At 35.8% G+C, this 22152-nt stretch overlaps 4 protein-coding genes across 5 annotated transcripts in view; all 4 read left to right on the forward strand.

Annotated features, from left to right (window-relative positions):
• Positions 1 to 1556: 1556 nt before the first annotated feature.
• On the forward strand, positions 1557 to 7517 carry il4i1 (interleukin 4 induced 1). Its single transcript, XM_052575536.1, has 9 exons — positions 1557 to 1804; positions 2386 to 2485; positions 3472 to 3695; positions 4227 to 4339; positions 4965 to 5166; positions 5412 to 5480; positions 5568 to 5704; positions 6119 to 6877; positions 6986 to 7517. Exons 2-9 carry the CDS (start codon positions 2455 to 2457, stop codon positions 6990 to 6992), a joined length of 1542 nt encoding a protein of 513 aa, XP_052431496.1. The 5' UTR covers positions 1557 to 1804; positions 2386 to 2454; the 3' UTR covers positions 6993 to 7517.
• A 315-nt stretch (positions 7518 to 7832) lies between these two features.
• sdhdb (succinate dehydrogenase complex, subunit D, integral membrane protein b) lies at positions 7833 to 12655 on the forward strand. Of its 2 annotated transcripts, none has more exons than XM_052576908.1 (4): positions 7833 to 7993; positions 8519 to 8632; positions 9090 to 9240; positions 11621 to 12655. In XM_052576908.1, exons 1-4 carry the CDS (start codon positions 7945 to 7947, stop codon positions 11784 to 11786), a joined length of 480 nt encoding a protein of 159 aa, XP_052432868.1. In that variant the 5' UTR covers positions 7833 to 7944; the 3' UTR covers positions 11787 to 12655. The 2 variants fall into 2 exon arrangements, with proteins under 2 accessions (XP_052432868.1, XP_052432869.1); XM_052576909.1 differs by having other exon boundaries at positions 9093 to 9240.
• A 148-nt stretch (positions 12656 to 12803) lies between these two features.
• bco2b (beta-carotene oxygenase 2b) lies at positions 12804 to 19215 on the forward strand. The gene is made up of 12 exons (XM_052576910.1): positions 12804 to 15910; positions 15990 to 16188; positions 16270 to 16481; positions 16564 to 16679; positions 16776 to 16878; positions 16994 to 17122; positions 17576 to 17736; positions 17824 to 17991; positions 18214 to 18351; positions 18454 to 18636; positions 18729 to 18839; positions 18942 to 19215. Exons 1-12 carry the CDS (start codon positions 15874 to 15876, stop codon positions 19056 to 19058), a joined length of 1674 nt encoding a protein of 557 aa, XP_052432870.1. The 5' UTR covers positions 12804 to 15873; the 3' UTR covers positions 19059 to 19215.
• A 2326-nt stretch (positions 19216 to 21541) lies between these two features.
• The window catches only part of sorl1 (sortilin-related receptor, L(DLR class) A repeats containing), a 57338-nt gene continuing 56727 nt past the window's right edge, over positions 21542 to 22152 (forward strand). Inside the window, exon 1 of the mRNA XM_052575948.1 lies at positions 21542 to 21864. Coding sequence (XP_052431908.1) covers positions 21580 to 21864 — 285 coding nt within the window. The 5' untranslated portion in view covers positions 21542 to 21579. The remainder of the gene's footprint in view (positions 21865 to 22152) is intronic.

Consider the following 22152-nt stretch of genomic DNA (forward strand, 5'->3'; position numbering starts at 1 on the left):
TGCCACTCTCAGTCGGCATCCCTTGTCTCCACCTCCAGCCTCTGAGTCCCAGACTTCGCCTCGGCCCTTCGACTCATTGGCTCCACCATGGTTCCTAGCTCCCTCCTCTCCACTGTGGCCCGTCAGTCCATCAGCTCCGCCGGGCTCCCTCGTCCCTCCGGCTCCACCTTGGTCTGTCGTCAATCATCCCGCCACCTTGGGACTCCACTCCTCCGGCTTCACCTCGTCCCTCTGTCCTTTTGTCTCTGTCAGGCTCCTCCTGCCCTCCGGCTCCACCATGGCCTTCCGGATCCCAGCCCCCTGCAGTGGCAAAGCTGAATTTACATCAGCCCAGGGGAGTAACCATCATTTCAGATGTAGTCGAATGTATCAAATGTAGTCATTTCTTTCTTTTTTTTTCTCTTTTTTTTTTTTGACCCATTGTATTTTTCTCTTATTTCTTATAATTTTATTGGCTAAGAAATCAAATACACAGCTGGACAATACAGCACCCTTTTGGATGCTAAAATGATGAATGGGACACTCTAAGGTCTCATGGACAGGTGGTGACCAGTGTAAAAGTCCAAAAGGGACCTGAAGTGTCCAAACATGAAGTGTTCCATTTTGGACCGGGCCATATTAGGGATTTCCTAGCATAAGTTATTACTTCTATGATTCTGTCTTGGAGGTTCTGCCCTCCGGCTTTGAGTATGAATGAAACATGAGAATGTTGAGCGCTCTGTGATGTTCACATACCCTCATTCTGGCTGCAAATAAAACATAAAAACATTGGTGCAAGCACAAACTATCCTGTCTCTTTTAAGTTAAATCTAGATTTATTCACACCAGCCTTTGAAAACTCACACACTTGCCCTAAATAAAGTGTGAGGGACGAATTTAAGTATTATTAAAAGCGTATTCTATTCTTATGCATCACCAACACTCCTTTCTTCAGTGTCTTTGGTTGCACTTTTTTGACTTCCTTCAGATGTCACTGGTTTATCTGGAAATGAGGCATGAGGGATGTCATGAGTTTTATTTAGAAAATTAATATGTCAGTACTTCTGCTTAGAATGTGTTAACCAAAGCATTAAGATGTTATGATCGTGGCCTGAATCTTGTTTGGAGTATGTGATTTATATGTGTGGATACTTACGTTTATGTATATACTTTAAATCTGTAAGGTTTTGTTTGGGTGGTGTGGGGGGAAAATATTTTTTTCACGATTCTCTTGTATCTGTATCCTGTTATTACTGTAAAAGTTCAATGAACAGATTATAGAAAATAAAGAAAGAGAAAGAGAACAGCATTCATTATATATATATATAATTAACTCTTTAATATAATGTTTTGGCAATTTAACACGTCTTTGCTGAAATAATTAAGTTCTTTCAAAATAATAATAATAATAATAATAAAAAAACCTACTGACCCCAAACTCTTAAATGGTATGTATGTCTGTGTATATGTGACATAGCTCTCACTCGTAATGCAGACTTGACTTGACAAGTTCACACAGGCTCAAGCTTTGATAAGAGGGAAGAGGAGAATTATGACCAGCCTTTTGATCTTACTCAAGAAACAGAACTTTGAGGTTGAAACGAATACATGTGCTGTAGTCAGGAGTAAAAAAAAAAAAAGTCCCATTAAATAGGCCCATGAAGATAAAGATTCAGTTTTTTTTTCTTAACCTGCAACATGACTACCTCGGAAACTTTGTGGCTTAATACATCATCTACATCATAGCCATCCTTTCAGTTTCTGCATGGTGTAGTCTATAAAGCAGTTCAGGGCAGACCGGTCGGAGAGAGTAACAGGATACCTGGTAAGTGATCTATGAATTATTTTCCTAAGATTTTAAAATGTCTGGTGGAAAGTGGAAACAAGTAATTATGATAGAAATTTACCAAGATGTTAAATAAAGTCATAAGAATAAACTCATAAATGAGAGGCAGAAATGATTGATTCTGGCGGAAATTAGGTATGTTAATGAATACTAAAGCTCACTAATCTAATTTGTTCAGTGTGGTTGAATCTTGAGTCTGTGTGGGAAAATATTTCTTGCAGAATAGGGGAGCCCACACATGATTCGTTATAGACATAGTATTTATAGCTGGAATAGCCTGTCCAGATACTTCATCCGTCTTCTCTGTCTCTTCAGTCAATTAAATTTTAGCAATTACACCTTAGATTTAATATATAGCAGTTAAGTAAAGCTCTGGACAACTTTTAACCCTTTTTCAATATGAAGGTGAGCATTAGTAAATTATTCAAGTGGATTGTGAGTATCATTTTGAATTGTTATAGCTTGAATTTGTCTGTGATTTATATTCTTAGAGTGATGTAACGGTTATTATGATGCCCAGATTTCTCCATAACTTTGCATATTGCTTCTGTTCTCCATAGGTTTCGCTTTCCACTTTATGCAAGAGAGGTTGCGCGAGGCGCTCCGGCTTCTGGCACGCACAGTTCAAAATGTTTCACAACTTTAGCCCGTGTAAATACTGTGAGTAGAAGAAGGACATTAGCTTTTGATTTCTCCAAAATGCTTGTCTGAACATACTGTAGGCTACATGCAAAGTTTAAATTATAAGGACTCCCAAGGTGCCATGAGTGTTTTTCACTCATAAAAAGAAAGCAAACCGAAACCACTTTCATATGCGGAGAAATCTTCCTGTATTGAGTAAATGGGAAAACAGGATCGTTTTGCTGGAAAACGGAACTAGTTTTCTGAATATTTTGAAAACTTCAATTAGCTAGGCAGCACTTTTAAAGTAAGCTGCGGTTCAGTTCGCCTATTAAAAATAAATAACTAAAAAAATTTGCATATTTATAAAAAAGTAGCATAGGTTCCATGTTGACACCTTATAAAAAGGTAGGAGCAAATGTTGAAGAATTAAGAAAAAACTTTTAAGAAACTCCCTTATGCTATATGTAGCCTAATAGCAAATAATTTTCTGTCAAAACTACACCTGTCATAAAAAAATAAAAAATAAAAAAATAAAAAAATAAAAAACATCACCTTATTATTAGGAAAATGAAATACGGAGTGTTGGCTACAGTGTAGCCTGAGGGGGGAAATGCAGCTACTACAGCAGCTTCTTTCTGTCAGCCTATCCGTTAGGTTTAAGGACATTTCTTTAACCAAAAAACAAAATAAAAAAATAAACCAGACTCAAATGCAACAAGTAATTCTAAATACGGGTAAGACTCCTGTGAAAAATACATATGGAAAATATTCATATTAACAAAGTAGGCCACATTGATACATATTTTACTAACTCTTCTTAAAAGGGTAACGAAATACATAACTACTGGAATCTGATTTCAAAAATTCACATTTCAAATACTGTTTAATTATGAACACTTCATTATTTTAATCGCATAAGGGATTGCATTTTGTATAAATGAAAATCAATTTCAAACATATAGCCTGACTGCCAGTGACTCTTTTATTTTATCATTTTACACTGTAACATCTGTTTTCAACAGTACCTGCAGTCCTGGCGCTGATCTTGGTTTTCAGCTACCATGCTGGTGGAACTACAGAAGAAGACCCTATTTTCAAATGCTTACAAGACTCTGATTATGATTACCTTCTGAAGCTAACAGAACAAGGTCTCCCTCCATCGGAGAACCCTCAGCATGTGGTAATAGTCGGAGCAGGTGCTGCTGGACTCACTGCTGCAAAGTTCCTGGAGGATGCGGGACATAAGGTCTCATAACACTATCCATAGCACAAAGCAACATTTAGCAGAGTTCTCTATAAACACATCTACTGAAGGAAAAAATGACTGGTGCAAATCATGTCTCCAGTTACAAGAGATCATTAGAAATAAATGGTCAAAGCAGAACAATATGTTTTCCCCATTTCTTTCATATATGAGAAGTTAGTTCAGTTATCTATATTGCTGGGTTCAATTCTTTTAGACCACTAACCACTTCCATGTGAGATTCTGCACGTTCCCAAATGACATCTCCAATCTCATGACCTGGATTTTCCTAACTTATGAGAAAATCAGTCATGTTTGTGACCATAGGAAAATAAAATGACAGTAATCAAGGTTATATGTTATAGAAAACCACTAGGAAATGTTTCTGTAAAGCACTGCATGATTAAAGTTTATTTAAGGTCTTTTCTGTAGAAGCACGCCTAATTTCTATTTAATAACTGTATTATAATTATACGTCATTATAATAGAATTGAAATGAACATAGCCTTTAATTCTTTTTTTCTCTGCTCTTAGGTGACTGTTATTGAGGCAAGTGAGCGTATAGGTGGAAGAATTCTAACATATAGGGACAAAAAAGAGGGTTGGTATGCAGAACTCGGTGCCATGAGGATCCCAAGTTTCCACAAGTAAGTTCTTTTCAATCTCTATCCATGAGAGTCAAATTCTATTTCATATTCATCTCATGTAACTTTCTGAGGGTAGACAGTACAATACTTAGTGGGAAACTGTACCACAATCAGCTGAGAGTAAAGATAAAAGTGCAGAGATGTATCTATTTAAGTGTTATTCATCATGAATAACAGGAAATCTAAAATGTGAACCTGACATGATCAAAACTTCTGCTCAAGTGACAATGACCCCTGGTGGTCAGAAGGTGGAAGGGCAGGCCACAACTTAAAGGGATAGTTTACTCAAAAATCAATATTCTGTCATTAATTACTCACCCTCATGTCATTCCAAACCTGTAAGACCGTCATTCATTTTCAGAACACATATTATATTTTTGATGAAATCTGTGAGCTTTCTGACTCTGCATAGACCGCAACACAACTGACAAGTTCAAGGCACAGAAAGGTAGTCAGGAAATCATTAAAATAGTCCATGTGACATCAGAGGTTCAATGGTAATGTTATGAAGCTATGAGAATACTTTTTGTGCACAAAGAAAATAAGATTTAACAATTTCTTCGATTTATATTTTTGGGTGAACTCTCAATTTAATCAACTTGTTTTCAATTATATCACTTTCAAGGATTTTTAGACATTTTGCACAAAAGCTGGGCCTGGAGTTTGGACCATTCGTACAGGACGATGAAAACACATACTATTTTATAAATGGATTGCGTTATAAAACCTACACTGTAAAGCAGAACCCCGACATCCTGAACTACCATGTGTATGACTGGGAGAAGGGGAAAAGTGCCAGAGAACTGTTTGACATGGCTTTGGGCAAGGTGAGTGAAAAGACAAAATTCAGTTTATTCAAAAATGCTTATGTATCTGGCCAGCCAGATGTTTATTTAAAAGGAAAATGAATGAGGCTATTTAATAATGAAGTCAGATAAACTTATAATAATTTAATAATGAATTCATTAACAATGTAATATTGTTAAATAACACAACTTTTCCCCTTATCTTGCTTTTATCATTTATTTGCTAATCTATTTTATTGTTCCTTTCTTTCTTGGATCTTTATTAGTTAAAAGATGATCTGCAGAAAATGGGCTGTGAGAAAATGTTGAACAAATATGATTCATACTCAGTTAAGGTAAAATGTCTGTAATATGTCATCAGATTTAATTAGCATTTACAATAAGCTTTATGGCAGGATGTCTCTAAATCCAATTTGTAACAGGAGTATTTAGTTAACGTGGGAAATCTGAGCAGAGGAGCTTTGCGAATGATTGGTGATGTCCTGAATGAGAACAGCTTCTTCTACACGGCCCTCACTGAGATGCTCTACATCCAGTGTGATATAAATGACAATGACACGTAAGATATTAAAGTTAACTAAAACTTATGTCCTCTATGCACTACCATTCAAAACTTTTTCAATGTTTTAAGGAAGTCTCTTATTCTCACCAAAGCTGCATTTATTATAACATGATCCTTCAGAAATGATTCTAATATGCTGATTTGGTGCTCAAGAAGCATTCAGTGTTGAAAACAGTTTTTTTTTTTTTTTGGTGGCAGTCATGACAGGATTTTTTCCAGAATGTATTTACTGTTATTTTTTAATCAATTTAATGCATCCTTGCAAAATAAAAGTATAATTTCTTAAAAACAACAGCAACAAAAAAAAAAAAAAAACATTCTTACTCCAGACTTTTTAATGGTAGGACATATCAGCTAAAATAACAAGAGGATGTCAAACATAATCAAAATATCTACATCTCTTTTTTTCAGGTATTCTGAATTTAAAGGTGGCTTTGAATCGTTCTCTAATGCATTCTACACTGTGCTAAATGCCACGATTCTGAAGCGTTCAAAAGTCCAGGCCATCAGTCAAACGCAGAACAATGTGACAGTTTCATATGAAGACCGGCACAACCACGGCACCCTGACCAACATCACTGCAGATTATGTGTTGGTGACGGCCACAGCCAAAGCAACGCTCCTCATTGACTTTAAGCCTCCTCTGTCGTCCGAAAAGATGGAGGCACTGCGGTCGCTGCACTATTCCAGCTCCACAAAAGTAGTGCTGAGTTTCAGCAAAAGGTTCTGGGAGAATGATGGCATCCGGGGTGGGAAAAGCATCACAGATCTGCCATCACGTTTCATCCACTACCCCAGTCATAATTTCTCCGGGATATCAGGCGGCGCTGTGTTGGCTTCTTACACCTCCTCTGATGAAGCTGCATTCCTACAGACTATAAATGAAGATGAGTTGAAGTATATGGTGTTGAATGACCTGGTGAAGATCCATGGAGAACACATCCGCCAGCTCTACACCGGGGGTGTTGTGAAGAAGTGGGGACTGGATCCTTACAGCCATGGCGCCTTTGCCATCTTCACTCCATTCCAGATGAGAGACTATAGTAAGTCTATAGTCCAGAACGAGGGGAGGATTTACTTTGCAGGAGAGCACACGGCCAGACCTCACGCCTGGATTGAGACCGCCATGAAATCTGCTCTGAGAGCTGCAGATGAAATAAATAATGCAAAGTAGGAAATAAAGCACCACAGTGTGCTTAATAATACACTAAAGGCATTTTGAAAACAATATAGTTGACTTATTAGAAATTTAACCTTCTTGTGCTCTTTCTTTGCCAGGTTTTGACTGACTACGCTCTCGGAGATGTCAAAATATGACTTGAAACAATGGATATCAATGCACTCTGACAACCATCGCCTTTGCCAGACTTTGTTACTTCACCTGCCATGATACTAAATGTCAAATACCAATTGTTTTGTGGAGTAAATGAGTAGATTGAGTTGAGGGATGTGGTTGACATTTTGGAGTTGTTTGATGTTTTATTAAATTGTATGTTAATTTAAGATGCTAGTGATCTAAGCGGTTATGCAAGAATCATGACACTCAGTACAATATATCATTATTAATCAACCTGTAACAATGCAACTAGATTCAGAGTATTATTATTTTATTTTAGATTACTGACATGGTACTTTACTGAATATTCTAGTACTGTATTTACAGACTATTTTATTATTAACAACATTAATCATATATTTTCTTCAACTGAAATTAAATTGTTTTTACGTGTATTTTGTTATATATTTACAAGTTAAGTGAAGTGTTAAAATGTTACATAGATAATAGGTTATTAAAATTGTGTATTTGTTATTATATTTTGTCTTGCATCCTCTATTTATACTGTATTTATTCAGTCTGAAAAAAAGAGATAAAAGATAACTCTCCGACTAGATATCACCACTTTAACACCTCCAATTAAGACTTTCAATGGCCTTTATATGTTTTTTGTTTTTCTTAAATTTCACTGTGACCAGTTTTTATCGAACATGTTGATTAAGTTTAAAGAACATCCACACATCAGTTCATAAATGAAAAATTGTTTAAATTGGTACTTCCCACATGTTTAGAACTCCAACTCGATGAAATTAGCTATATTAAAATCAAGTACTTTAGTATATGTAAATATTTTGAGCGATTTTAATTCGCACATTTTATGTAAAGGTTCATTTAATCTCAGCGGTCACTGGCAGCAGTAGCACATCCGGGTGATTCCAGTGACCTTGGGCTCGTGAGAATCATGGCGGCTCTTGTAAGGATAAGTTCTATTTGCCACAGAGGTGTCAGCCGTAAGTTTGAGTGTTTTCATGCTTTTCTTCTCGTCATCTCATCCTGTAGTGTAGTACATTTGTTTAGTTCAAGGTGTATGTAAAAGAAATCATTCTCCAATGACGTTTCATGTTAATCGCAGCATGCGTACTTGGACTGAAAAGCTAGCATGCTAACTAAACCCTGTCATTTAATACGTTTATCAGCTCTGTTTCACTTTGCTTTCTCTAAATTAAACAATTAACTTTATTATATTTATGTAAACGTTTTGATGAAGGCAATGGCGCACACAGTAAGACTGAGATTAGAAGATGACGTGGACTTTATTAGTATATAGTAATGTCTGCGTTTATAGAAAGTAAAGTTATTTGGAATGTCTTAAAGTAAACAATAAATTCTCCTAATTTATCACTGTGGGTTGTTTTTAAATAATTTATATAAGCGTTGTATGAACATCCATCAGTGACCTCATTAGTCACGGATGAACATCAAATTGCGTGAAATTTGAGTTTCTTTGTAATGTTGACTCTCGTCACTTTCCACAGCTCTGTTATTTCGCTCTTCCTCCCTCATCAGACCTTTGGCCGTACAGAAGAAGGATCGTGATTGTCCTTATCACTTGATATCAGCAAAGATCCACGCAACTCCATCCAACTATGGTTAGTGATTTTAGATTGTGTGTGTGTTTTAAACATTGTAAATCAATACAGAGCTTTTTGTCTACTGCTATCATTTTATTGTCCGAATATGTTTGACAGTACTGCCAGACAAGAGCCTTTTCGTTTGGTCTGAATTTAAGAGATTTAACATTCAGAAGTCCAAATCTAATCATCAATTCATTAGTCAAGTAAATGAGCATGTTTTTATACTGTCTATGGTATTAACAGGTGACTGCAGTGTAATAGGCAACAGATGATAAATGTGGATATTGCTATCCACCTGTCAGGTTTTCAGAGCAAATGGGAAATAAGTTGATCGCTGGGAAAGACAGAATGAAAACACAGGTCATTTAGCGCTACAGACTAAACATATAAATTATACAGGATGGAGACTCTGTTGACAGAGATGCTCTGTTGTGAAGAAGAGTTGTTGATGTGTTACTGTTTCATTTAATAGCAGGCTCTGGGTCCAAAGCGGCTTCTCTGCACTGGACGGGAGAGCGGATCCTGAGCATAGCTCTTCTGGGTTTGGCACCCATGGCATACTTTTACCCCGTCCCTGCTGTTGACTACACTTTAGCAGCTGCACTTACTCTGCATGGTCACTGGTAAGAGAATATTCATATTCAAAATGAAATGGTCCTTTGCTGTTAGTTTTTATGTCTTGATTTTTTTTTTTTTCTGAATTATGGAAAGCTGTTGAGAATAGGGATGTCAAATTTCGATTATTTCCATGATCGATCGTCGTTTAAATTAACGATCAATTAATCGATTAATCGTTAACCATAATACTGCAAAATGCGTCTATTGCAGGCACGCAGTCAGCGGTATGACAGGATGTGCAAAAGCCACACACACACACACACACACAAAACGCTTTCTCACTTGAATTAAAGAGGTTTTAGTCTGAATAAAATGCTAGTAGCAGGATTATAAAATGAATAGATGCGATTATGATCATTTGATAAAATGAAGAGAGCGCGCCATACTTTTGAGGTCATTTTACTTTGTTGACAGTTTCCAATCCCGCACGGAGAATGCTGAACGCGCCTCTTTAAATGGTTTTGTGGTGCTCGTTGTTGTATTTTAAAGCACAATTGCAATGTTTTCAACTGACATTATTGTATAAAATTATCCGAAATGTGGAGCGCGTGTGACTGCGCTGCACATTAAGTGAACTACATCGGCGCTGCTGCACCAAAACACAGTTGCTCACATTAATTTGATCCTGCTGGATTCTGTCCTAGAAAATGTCAGATTTTTAAAAATCCGGCATACAGCGCATTAGATCGTGACAGTGCATGCGTGCACACGAGGATGAGCGAGCGCGGCTTTGGCTAGATTTATTTGGAGGTTATTGCTCATGTCTCATTCGGCACAAATCGAAATGTTTCCATATTCGCAATGTATTTGAATGTTAAAATATTATTTATAATGTAAACTAGGCTTGTACTTAACACGCATTCGCATATAGACGGAAAAGATGATCCTCTTCATATGAGCAAAAACGTCCTTGGAACAGCAGAGAGGACCGGTATACTACGGTCTATTTAAACTGACCAGTGTAACCTTTTAATGTTTAGTTGACATTTTATTTTGATAATGAACAGACTGCGATGTAACTTTGAATCGCTAGAATATACGTGTGCAGCAGGCTCCGGGGCGATCGAAACAGCTGAGACATTAAAAAATATATATATTTTCCGCAAAAGTGTTTACTTTCATTTGTGCACACTCACAATAAAAACAGAAGATTTGTGCTCTTGTAAAATAAAGCAAACAAACAGAATGCGTTGTCATCCTTTTTTTTTTTTTTTTTTGTGAACTTATGGTGCGCCCACACTTCTGTTTTAAATCCGTTAATCTTAATTAGCCTATTTAAGTCGGATATATTTCGCATAGCCTATTTAAAAAAAAAAAAAGGTTTATTTTATTATCTTTCGCTTTTAATAACTGTTTTCGCATCTCTTACTGTGGTAAACATGGGAAGGGAAATTAAAGATTTCATGAATTAAGAATTCGTTCGATTTATTAATTTGTTCCCTTATTTCACTTAAATCATGGGTTATTTAGGGAACAAAATTAATGAAACATGGACAATTGCCACATTAATAATTCGTAGGAATGAATTAACAAGTTGTAGGAATGAATAGACTACCTGTCCTGTCACTGTGTCCCGCAGCCCTGCAAAGCGCACGATATAAAACAGTTATCTGATGAAATGATTAGTAACTACATTTCTATTGCATTTAATGTTGAAGAACTTTTATGTTGTTTCTATTTTAATGTACTTTAAAGTTTAAATCACATTAAAAGCTTAATTTGTACATTGTGAATGAATGATGATGCTTTTATATATCGTCACCGTCACTCACAGCCGCTCGCACGTGTTGAGTGCGCATGAGCCGCACGCAGCCCATCATTGAATCGGTTAACCGACCATCGATAGCCTTAATCGATTGCATCTCTTATCGACAATTAATCGATCATCGATTAATCGTTGACATCCCTAGTTGAGAATAATGAAGGCATCTGCTTTGGTCTGCAAAGCCAAGTCATGAGTGACTGTTGCACCCTTCGTGCAAGGATTTAACCTTTGGCACTCAAGACCACATTTCTAATTTTAGCAAAGCTGTTGTTAGTTACATTAAGGCAACACATATAGTTTTTTTGATTTATTTATTATTATTTCAGTTGGGTGTAAATGTGGTAACAGTAGAAAGTTTAACCAAATACCATATGCATGACTACATTTCAAACAAATCTTGTTTTAAAAACCCAAGTGTTTTATTGCATTTAAAATTTTATTTTATATTTAATGTAATTTATTATAGTTAATAATGGTGTAGGAAGTACAGATACTATAGAAGTGTAGATTTCTGCAATAAGATGTTATTTTGTAGGTTGTAAAATATCTCGGACATCTTTGAATTCTTCAATATCATTATACGAAAATAACAGCATTGCATTTTACTTTGTGTTTTCCAGGGGTCTTGGCCAGGTTTTGACAGATTATGTTCACGGAGACTCTAAAATCAAGATGGCTAATGCTGGCCTCTTCCTTCTGTCGAGCGTCACCTTTGCTGGCCTGTGCTACTTCAACTACCATGACGTGGGGATTTGTAAAGCCGTGGCCCTCTTGTGGAGTAAATGACTTGACTGAGAAGGAGGATGGGATCCGCTCTTGGCATCAGCGTTCAAGTTTATCATATTCAGTGACATTATACGTAAATTCTATAAATATCTAATTTTTGACAACATTGTGTCGATTAGCAAGTGTTTTTAATTGTTAATGTTGTCAGTTTGTTCAGAACATGCTTAGCTTTTGCTTAAGATGGAAATCTCTGCATGTCATCCACTCTATTGTCTGGTAAATCAGTGTTTCTGATGCAGCAAAAGGAACTAATTGTTGTGGCTACAAGATGCTGGTCACTGTATTTGAACTTGAAAATCAGTAATTGAACAATATAACATTTTTAAAGGAAAATGATCAGGTAATAAATGTTTTGGCCGTATTTATGGCATAATGTCTTTTTGTCAGCTATCATGTTAAAACAGTATCTTGATTGAAGTTGGCTGTGTCATATGCAGAATTAACTTTACACAGGTATCTGAACATGCACCTTGATAGTCCTCCATTATTGACCACAACTTCTGGAGAATTCAAGTCACATTGACAGCATTTCGGCTTTACACTTTGCATGGCTGTATTTCTACTCAAGTAAGTAGTTGTTTATGAAAGGCAATTTGTAACTGGATATGCCTTGCATTAAAAAGCAATTTATTTACGTCTTTTATTTTGAATTGCTTAGATGTATTTAAAAAAGTTATATCCCAGCTTGTGTGGGTAATGATACAAATGTGAATCTAAATGACAAAATACGAGTTGTGGCTCTAAGGGTTACTAGATATATAAAGTGCTATGGAGATTTGTGTTATATATCTGTATGACTAGATCTCTATGCAGATTGAAGCTTTGAGTACAATTGTGCACTTAAGAATAAAAAGTTATTTTTTTCATTATTATTAAATTGTTTATTTGGAGCCAACATGACTTTCCACTGTACTATTACAACAGGCAAAGTTGAAAGATTAAATACCTCAACTTGCATCTTATAATTCTAAAGTATTAAACTTCAATGTCATTTCAAGGATTTCAGTATAATTGCTACTTTAAGGAAAAACTAAATTATGTTCTATAAACTAAAAACATGTTTTATAAAACTAGCTGATAAGTCCTATAGCTAAGGTTCTAAAGCTTGAATTAGGATCATAATATTTGGATTAAACAACTGTTTTGTTTTAATATGCTTTTTATTAAAACCGTCCTAATCCAAAGACTACTCAACCAATATTATTTAAGAAAATGTAATCTGGTTTGGAGGTGAAGCACATGATGTTACAACCATGAATAAATTTAACCTGTAAATATGTATTTACGAAATTGTAATGAAATCAGATGTCCAGAGCAAACAGTCCTAGGTAGAGTGTAGTTCTTGTTCTAAATGGTGTCAACATGACGATGCTAACGATAATTGAAAAACAGTATGTAAATGCACCTTTTCAATGATGTTTGATTATTGTTAGATATTGAATACTATATTTATCCATGACTAGATCAATATTTACTGTTTAAATATCCTGTGGGTACCTTGCATTAATTTTTATATTTGTGGTGAGGTGGTTTGAGGTTGCCGTTTTGAAGTAATTTAAGAGAAAACTAATTTAAACTATGCAGATCTAAGCCTGATCTTAATGTGCTCCTTAAGGGTTTCATGCATGTAAAAGAGACATTCAGCACTCACACACTTTAGTGTCTTTAATAGCCATGAATGTGTCCTTGGGGGAGTCAAGATGTATTTTATGGCAGCTTCTGCACTGTTGTGAACTTAAAAAGCCCATGTATTCAGTTATAGGACCAAATGCATCATGGGGAAATTATTAATGTTTTATTTTGGATAACTTCACTGGAAATTCCCAGGCACTTAAATGCATGCTGCTTTTGTTCAGAAGGTCAATAAATTATTCATACTAGCCCATTTATTTATGTCAGATTGGAGAATGTACTGTTTTTCTGCAATAGCCAGAGGAGTTGCTAGTATGAGGTCAGATGCACTTTTGGAGATATGTTCATACGCTCAAGGTACTACTGGACCAATTGAAGGTGGAAGTGAATGTTAGCAGCTCAGATTGGGATGGATAAGCTTTCAGTAATTATGTTATATTTTGTTTGGACAAAATCAGTAACCATCACTGACTTTACATAACTCCATTTAAGGTAATCACCATATATCTTACAACTGAGACAATGAACTGATTAGTGATATTTGGAACAAACTCATGCTAGATCACATCTGTAAATCAATAAAACACTAAAGGTGAGAACATTAGGTAAGCTACTCACCTGTCCAACCTGAAAGAATCAAACCTCTTCTAAATGGGATAATCGTGACTTATTGAACCATGCACTGATTTTTATGAGACAAGATCATTCAGTCTTTTTTTTTTTTTTTTTTTTTACAATGAATGTGTTTTTAAGGGAAATTCCAAGAAAGCATAAGATTCCATGCATAGATTTTTCCATTCATTACAAATAAGCATACTGTTCACTATAAATAAATTGGAGGAAATGTCATGTAGAAAAACTTAAGAAAAGTTAATGGTCCACAAGTACTTTATGCTGCATTTTCTTTATGAATTATTTTTGCCCTTCAGATTTAAGGATGGAATATGACCGAGATATTCCTATGCAGGTTTCGTGTAATTTCCTTGAAACGTTTAAATGCTTTTTTGTTTGACTTGTGTATTTTAGCCCCATGCATAATGCATTATAAAAACTGTATCTGTGATTGATCTAAAAATGGGACAAGGACTTTTTTCTGTTGTACAGGATGTGAAAACTCATTGTTTTTACACTATATTATCTATTCAATCTATCAAAAAGAGCTGACCTGACCTGACCCGACACTAAACATTTTATTGCAATTTTCCTTAGGGCCTTTGCTTTTAACATTTCAATTTTAATCCACGGATTTCATGGGAATTTATGCTGAATATCACAAAAGTGGATTACTGCTGAATGCACTGACAATTTTGACTCAAACTAGTAGTACATTTCACAATTAGTAAATACAAAGAAACACATTTTATTAAACTGTGGAATTTTTTAATAGAATGAGTAAAATTGTATTTTCTTGCAAAACACACCCCAAAAATCTGTTTCTTGTATTAGCTTTTTTTTTTTTGCCATAGATCTGCCATAGATCTGTATACATATTTATGTAAATAACACATTAGCCGAAATAATGTTATGCCAAAATTAGCTCAAATATCCCTGAAATATTCTATGCTTGTGCTTGTGAATAACTTTCAAACTAAAGTACATAGAATAATTATATTAGTTTTAATCTGCTGTATATACTGGTTCATAGCCTGCATATGAGATGCATATGAGTTTGAATCTGAACTTAGTACAATCAGTGATAGCATGCATATTACAAACTGTTGAAGATTTTTTTTTATCTTAATAAAAGTATGAAAATATTTCAAATCAATTTAGATGAACACTACAGGGTATTTGTATATTTGGATGGATATATTTAATATTATAATCAATATCGATGTTTAATGAAGACTTACATTCAAAGAAAATCTGTGGCAGCTGGTTTGATTATTAGATTTTATGGTAAGGTTACTTAAATTTCCCCCATAACATTTAGATTTCAGAGTTATTACTTTTTTTTCTTCTTAGGTTTGAGTTAAAATTAGGATATAGTTACATCATTTGCTGCTGACCGGAATTTCCCAGACCGATTAAATTGATTTAGAATGATGAATTTTGCCAAAAAACAACAAAAATAACATCTGTAATATCTCTGTATTTAATTGCTTCATATATTCTAATGTGTGTGTGTGTATATGTGTTGTGTATCAAATGGTATAGTGACAGATTCTATATTTATTTATATATAAATGTGTTGGACTCAAGCAATCATTAGTTCAGCTGTTTTAGCTTAGAGCAACCTTGTACTGTTTTAAAAACATACCGTTCTTGTCAAGGTAACTATAAGATAATTCAAGCAAACATATTCAGTTGGTGTCTTTGATTTGGTATTGCATAAGCACCATGTGACCCAACAGATCTCTTTATAAGAGAGTCCAGTTAGTAGGGGGAATCAAAGGAGTCTCATCGACAGCTCTTGAAACATCTTAAAACAACAAGCCATCACAAGCAGACCAGCATGTCTTCTGTGAACCATCGGAACAGCAGCACTTCTGGTAGGTGACTGTTCTAATCATAGATTCAATGTACGTAGTGGACAAAACTTCAGATGTGAAACTCTTCTTTCCCCCACAGACTGGAAAAAGGACAGGTCACAGAATAAAGACCAACACTTCACTGATGTTCTTGGTCTGCCGTGCATTGAGAATCTGGTGTGTTCTGCAGATGAAACCCCAGAGCGCATCGCAACTACAATTACAGGTAACATCCCCTCCTGGATCAAAGGCAATTTCCTCAGGAATGGACCTGGAAAATTTGAGATCGGAAGAAGCAGGTGAGCATCATCTGGGCTCTTTGAGGACTCAATAGATCAAAATGATCAAATCAAATAAATAAGTTTGCGTTTCCTCCTCAGTTTCAACCACTGGTTTGATGGCATGGCGCTTATGCACCAATTCCACATTGAGGATGGAAAGGTGACATACATGAGCCGCTTCCTCAACAGCGATTGCTACAAGGAAAACCTTGAGCATAACCGCATTATGGTGTCTGAATTTGGCACAGTTGCCCTGCCAGACCCATGCAAGAACTTCTTCCAGCGCTTCCTCTCACGATTTGAGCTGCCAAGTGAGTGTGAAATCTTCAGCTCTGACCAAGTGGTCTGAATATGTTCTGCATATGTGAGCCCTTCATCTCTCTCTTCCCACAGAGCAAAGTGACAATGCGAATGTGAGCTTTGTTCAGTATAAAGGAGACTACTATGTCAGCACAGAGACCAACTTCATGCACAAAATAGACCCACAAACACTGGAAACAAAAGAAAAGGTAATTATATTTTAAAAATTAATAAAGTTGTTTCGGAGAATAAATGTTTGTACGGAGAACAAGCTGAAGCTGAAATTGAAAAATTGTTGTGTCTAGGTGGACTGGAGTAAATTTGTTGTGGTTAATGGAGCCACAGCTCATCCCCATGTGGATCCTGATGGAACTACATACAACATGGGCAACTCTTACACTCGAAAAGGTTTGTCAGCAGCAGTTAAAAAAAAACAAACTGAATTTAAGAATTGTATAAAAGTGTTTAACGAGTTGAATGCAAAGAAAAATAATTCTCATTCTTTATCAAATTTAATTTTAAGGTGCTTTCTACAATATAATAATGGTGCCATCAAAAAAGGTGAATCCAAACGATACCCTGGAAGGAGCCACAGTTGTGTGTTCAATCCCATCGGAGGACAAGACTAGACCATCCTACTATCACAGCTTTGGTATGTGAGCAATGTCTACAAACTTTTTAATTTTGCAAACAAGTAAATATAAAATGTATGTATACATTTATATTTTAAATATTGCATAGAAATGTTTGGGGTTTGTAAGATCTTCTTATATTTTAACAAGGCTATATTGATCGAAAATACAGTAATACCTTGAAATATTATAACAAGTTATAATAAGGTTTCTTTTGGATATATTTAGAAATTTTATTATGCAATTTTCAGCAATAATAACCCATCTTCTGTGCATGATCTATCAGAAATCATTCTAATATTCTAAAGTATGTGCTCAAGAAACATTTCTTAATTATAATCAATGTTAAAAACAGTGCTGCTTAATATTTTTGATGCCTCTTTGATGACTAGCAAGTTCAAAAGAATAACATTTATTACAAATATTATTTTCATTTTTAATATATGTTTAAAACTATGACATTCTTATTGCAGCCATGTCAGAGAACTATGTGGTATTCATTGAGCAGCCAATCAAAATGGATCTCTTGAAGATTGTGACAAGCAGACTCCGTGGAAAGGGAATTAATGAGGGCGTATACTGGGACCCCAGACGAAACACAGTTTTCCATGTAATCAATAAACACACTGGAAAGGTAACTACTGCTGCATTCACTTTTTTTTTTAAAAAAGTTATTTTATTTAGTATTACTCATTTTGAAATGACTCTGCTTTGGTCACAGCTGAGCCTCATCAAGTATTTTGCAAAGCCACTGTCAACCTTCCATCAGATAAACTGTTATGAAGAAAACGATTTTCTGATCATGGACATGTGCTGTTCTGATGATGGCCAAGCAATTAACAACTACCTGATTCAGAATCTAAAAAAGTCTGGAAGTGCTCTAGATGAGGTAAAACCTTACTTTATGTTATATCTGTGTGTAAATGCACCCTTGTTTGACACATTTGTTTGTTTGACACATTAAGTTTTCCACATAACTAGTTGTAAATGCAACAATTATCAACAAGTACATTTTACAAAATAAATACTATTTCAGGCTTTCTATTTAAAAATGTCACGTTTAATTTAAAGTGCTACTTGTCGACTTCAGTGTTTTTTTGTTTTGCGCTAGGTATACAACACAATGTGCAGAGTGTTCCCCCGACGCTTTGTCCTGCCACTGAACACAGACAGTCATACACCCTGTGGGCAAAATCTCAACACCCGCTTGAACAGCACTGCCACAGCCATCAAGACAGACAATAATAAGGTTGGTTTGTGTGGATACCTTTTTTGTCTAGTTTATCTACATGCAATTCCAAAAAATATGTTTTTGCTATAATATCATATTGTTACTCATGTATTTTTTCAGGTGTTTTGCACACATGAAGATCTCCATGGTAATGATCTGCATGATTATGGAGGTCTGGAATTCCCACAGATCAACTATTCAATGTGCAATTCCCGTCCCTACCGTTATTTCTACGGATGTGGCTTCAGACACCTGGTTGGAGACTCTCTCATTAAAATGGACCTTCAAGGCAAACAAATAAAGGTAAGTTAGGAGTGTTAAGTTAATGCATGTTGGAATTGTGTCAGTGACTTTTAATGTTTAGTCATTTCAACTAATATTTCAACTTATGACAGGTGTGGAAACATGCAGGCATGTATCCCTCAGAACCGATCTTTGTCTCATCACCTGGTGCTGTAGAAGAGGATGATGGAGTCATTCTGTCTGTGGTAATCACCCCAAACCAGGTATAACATGACATGTTCCTCAATTATTTTAAATATTGCTCGTTAGCTTTCCAAAAATGAGGTGAAGTATATGGCTAGGCTAATGAGCAATTGTCCCTCTAGGACAAAAGCACCTTCCTTCTGGTGCTGGATGCAAAAACATTTGAAGAACTGGGCCGGGCTGAGGTACCTGTCAACATTCCATATGGATTCCATGGGACTTTCCAAAATAGAGACTGAGAGAGTTTTAAAAAGCCCAAATATTTAGCAAGATGTTCAAGCTGTCTCTGAATAACCTGCTTTTAATTTTCTACTTGTGTTTTTTTCTCTCCTGAATTAATAACTTATTATTATTATTATATTTAGTATTATATAATCTAAGTAAAATTACATTTCAATAATGTCTGCAAGAAGAATAAGAATTTATTAAAATAACAAATGCTTGTATATGTATGCAATTGTTTTTATGATACATCACTACAGATTGTGACTGTCACCACATATCAGCTTTATTTCAGCATAACACCTATTATTGTAAAGTATATAACTTCTATAATATGAACATGTACAATCAACATTTTAACAATGTCTTAACTGATGCTTGCATAGCATCTGAGATGCATTATGTGAATCAAATAAAACCACTGAAAAGAACTGAACCTATCCTTGTAGTTTGTCAGAGATCAAAGCCAAAGATCGTCTCAGGTGTTCCTTCTTCTCTTTAAGATGAGATTCCAAGCTCCTGGCTTCAGTAAGTATATCCTCCAGTTCTCCAAGCTGTGAAGCATCCACAGCAGCTCTTTCCCTTAGAAGAAAATGTGTGAAATTAATGTTTGAGTGTAAACCTTTTTCATCTATTACTGACGAGACACAGCATACAAATCCATCCAGTTACCTCAAGACCTCGGAGTACTTGGAAAAGAGGACACTGACTTCTCGGTTGCCCTCTAAAATGGAAAGACATACAGAAAACTGAGTAACGTGCCTCTCAAGTTGAAGTCTACGGGAATAGTAATGAAAAACAATTGTTGGAAGTAATTTAAAGGAAGTAGCTGTCATACACAACCTCTCACATGTCAAATCATTGATAAAAAGAGTTATTATAATATTAGATAAACCAAGACTTGCCTGCTAATGCTACTTCAAACCCATAAGGCATGTCTCCAGCTGCTGATCTGAAATGCTGTGCCTTTATCTTTTTTGCTGGAGACGTCTCCGAAAATGGTTTACTTTCAACCTAACATGTTGACAACACAGAAGTAAACAACTGCATGGCTGATATTTTGTGACAGATGAGTTCAAATTTCTCTGTTGATATTAATTCAATTCATTGTGACCTAGAAATCCTCACCTCACGTGTTTTGGCTTGAGACCTTTTCATTTCTGTCCCTCTGACCTCTTTAGTGCTCTCTAGACTGCTTTGTGTCATACTTGCCTGTGACCAAAGAAAAGTGGCGTAATATTTTTTTAGCAAGATAATATTCCCACTTTAATATTACACAAAGCCTTCTTAAACATAATTAATGTAAGGACAAACATTTGGGTATTTTAAACTTATTTTAGTAATCTTTAGTTCACGTTATCTCACTTTTCATCATAAGTTTGTTAGCCTACACTAGAGCTGACGTGTTTGACGTTTTCCATTAAATAAAGTGATAAAACGTACTCAAAATCAATATATCTACCAAAACGGTGTTAGTTAATAATGGGATACCAGTTGTTTGATAAGGCTAACTAAAGTAAATACCAGAAAAACAATAACCTTCGATAAACTTGGTCACTCGGTCACTCACCGCAGATCAGTTCACCTCACTTACCAACCGCCGCTTTTAAACGGTCAATCATCGCATGCTCACAGAAAACGCGCGCAACTGTAGGCTACTACTGAGGGTCGCTTACAACTCATGGTAAACGACACCGATTACTACAGATTATTCCGCAGCAATTAACAGTGGCAAAATTAGGTCTATAAAAAATATAAATATAATGCCTTTACAAATTCTGACCAGCAGATGGGGGTTTGGGACAACTGAAATCAAAAGGCGATGATCTCACGAGGTGATGAAAAGATCCTGCAATATTGTAGGCTAATTATAAGGATGTTGTTCTTGTAGTCGCATCTTTGATTTAAACCTTGATCAGCGGCCGAATGTTGTTGTTGTCGTTTTTTTCTGAGCCATTATGTCTGCGGATATTTTTAAAATCCATTTTCAATAAAGAATACTTCATAAACGGCACAACATATTTTGGTATTAGAACTAGACTTTTTTGGTGACATTTCCATGAATATCTAAACAAACACAATAACGAGGTTTTGAGTTCATATGAATTAGTTTGTTTTTAATAATATAAACATCTGTTTAAGAAAAGTTTAAATGTTTCCCATATTTGAAGAGCCAATCATGGCCTTTTACCTTTGGCCGTTTAGCAAGTTAGTTTTTTATTAAATTGGAGTCAAGTTTGGTGAAATTTGCTATATATTATCCCTTCAAAAAGCAATTAAGAGTTATTATTATTATTATTATCATTCTACTTAATTAATAGGCTACACGACATTTAACGGGAAGCTGATGCAATACGTTCTTTCTGTGAAATCTTGCCTGAAACAATCCTTTATTTTGGTTTTGCCAATCTACAGTTTATGTAAAACAAAACATCATGTGCCATCATGTGCCATCTGTATCCATGGTAATGAGTGTGAATGCGGTTGACCGCTAGAGGCGCCCTGTCACACATCGCGTTCAACAGAACATACACAAACATGGCGTCAGGGCAGACACGCAAGATGCTGGCGCTCAGTCGCTGTGCCATATCTCTTTTATTATTACTCTTTCATGGCGCGATCTCCTCCACTCTTCGACTTCACCATGACCAGAGATTCATGCTACCACAGGACAGGGGGTTCTCTCTAGTGCGTGCACACCTGGAGCTTGCAGAAAGTCGCGTCGTGCGTCTGGAGAGAGAAGTCAGGGAGGCTTCATCCGCGCACCAGCATCGCGTTCGGCGGAATGCTGCTGGATCACCCGTGCCAAAGGTTTATGGAAGGGTAAGCGAGGTTTACATTCATTAGGTGTGACTAAATAGATAATAACGGCAAAACATCCTCACGTGTTTTCATAACCTCATAAATATTACATTCAGTATTTCCAGTAGTTGACTATCATTCACCTTTGGTTTGCACGCAGTCACCTAGAAGTAGATTTGACCTGTTTGTGAGATGAAAGGTTCTCGCACTTCCCTTCAGCAAAATGTTGCTTCTCGGGTGGGGGTGAATAATGATAAATAACACACACACACACACACACACTATATATCTACGTATATATATATATAT

The sequence above is a fragment of the Carassius gibelio genome, chromosome B15 (genome assembly GCF_023724105.1).
Source record: "Carassius gibelio isolate Cgi1373 ecotype wild population from Czech Republic chromosome B15, carGib1.2-hapl.c, whole genome shotgun sequence".
In the NCBI taxonomy this organism is placed as follows: Eukaryota; Metazoa; Chordata; class Actinopteri; order Cypriniformes; family Cyprinidae; genus Carassius; species Carassius gibelio.